The 616-nt window shown below is 72.7% G+C and overlaps 1 protein-coding gene across 1 annotated transcript in view; it reads left to right on the forward strand.

Moving 5' to 3' along the window:
- The first annotated feature begins 458 nt into the window (after positions 1 to 458).
- Positions 459 to 616, forward strand: part of TMEM64 (transmembrane protein 64) — a 37,615-nt gene continuing 37,457 nt past the window's right edge. The window contains exon 1 of the mRNA XM_040261700.1: positions 459 to 513. Coding sequence (XP_040117634.1) covers positions 459 to 513 — 55 coding nt within the window. The remainder of the gene's footprint in view (positions 514 to 616) is intronic.

The raw sequence follows: 616 nt of genomic DNA on the forward strand, positions 1-616 counted from the left end.
TGTCACTGCCCTGACAGGCAGGCACGCATGCGCCTCCTAGGAAGGCCGGGAAGGCCCCTGCAGGGTTCCTCCCGCGTCACCCAACTCTCCACCTCACTGCAGCCCCTCTCCTTCCCTGCTGCCCCCATAGTCTCTGCTGTTTCTCCTCCCAGCGGCTCCCACAGCGCCTCAGCCCTCCAGACGCCGCCGCTACCCAGCCTCCTCATTACCCTGGCGGGGGCGGGGCCAAATATAGCTCGCGCCAGGCCCCGCCCCCGCGCGCTGACGCCCCGCCCCGCGCCCCCGACGCCCCGCCCCTTCGGCCCCCGGAGAGGCGGCCTCCGCCTGTGTGGCGTCTGGAGTTTTCTCCCTCTTCACGGCGTCATCCTTCCGTCAGCGAGCCCTCAGCCTTTTTTCCCTGAGGCCCTCTCCTGCCCCTCGAGAGAACGCGGCGAGTCAGGCCACGCGTGGGGGGCGCCATGAAGGCCCGCCGCCTGACGAGCGCGGCCGCCGCGGCGGCGGAGACGCAAGCCGGTTGAGGAGGGCCCGGCGCTGGGCCGAGGCATGTGGAGCGCCGGCGGCAGCCTGCTCCAGTCGCTGCCCCGGCTTCTGCAGTACGCCGCCGCCCTCCCGGGCC

This window comes from Oryx dammah, unplaced genomic scaffold (assembly GCF_014754425.2).
Source record: "Oryx dammah isolate SB20612 unplaced genomic scaffold, SCBI_Odam_1.1 HiC_scaffold_19, whole genome shotgun sequence".
Taxonomy (NCBI): Eukaryota; Metazoa; Chordata; class Mammalia; order Artiodactyla; family Bovidae; genus Oryx; species Oryx dammah.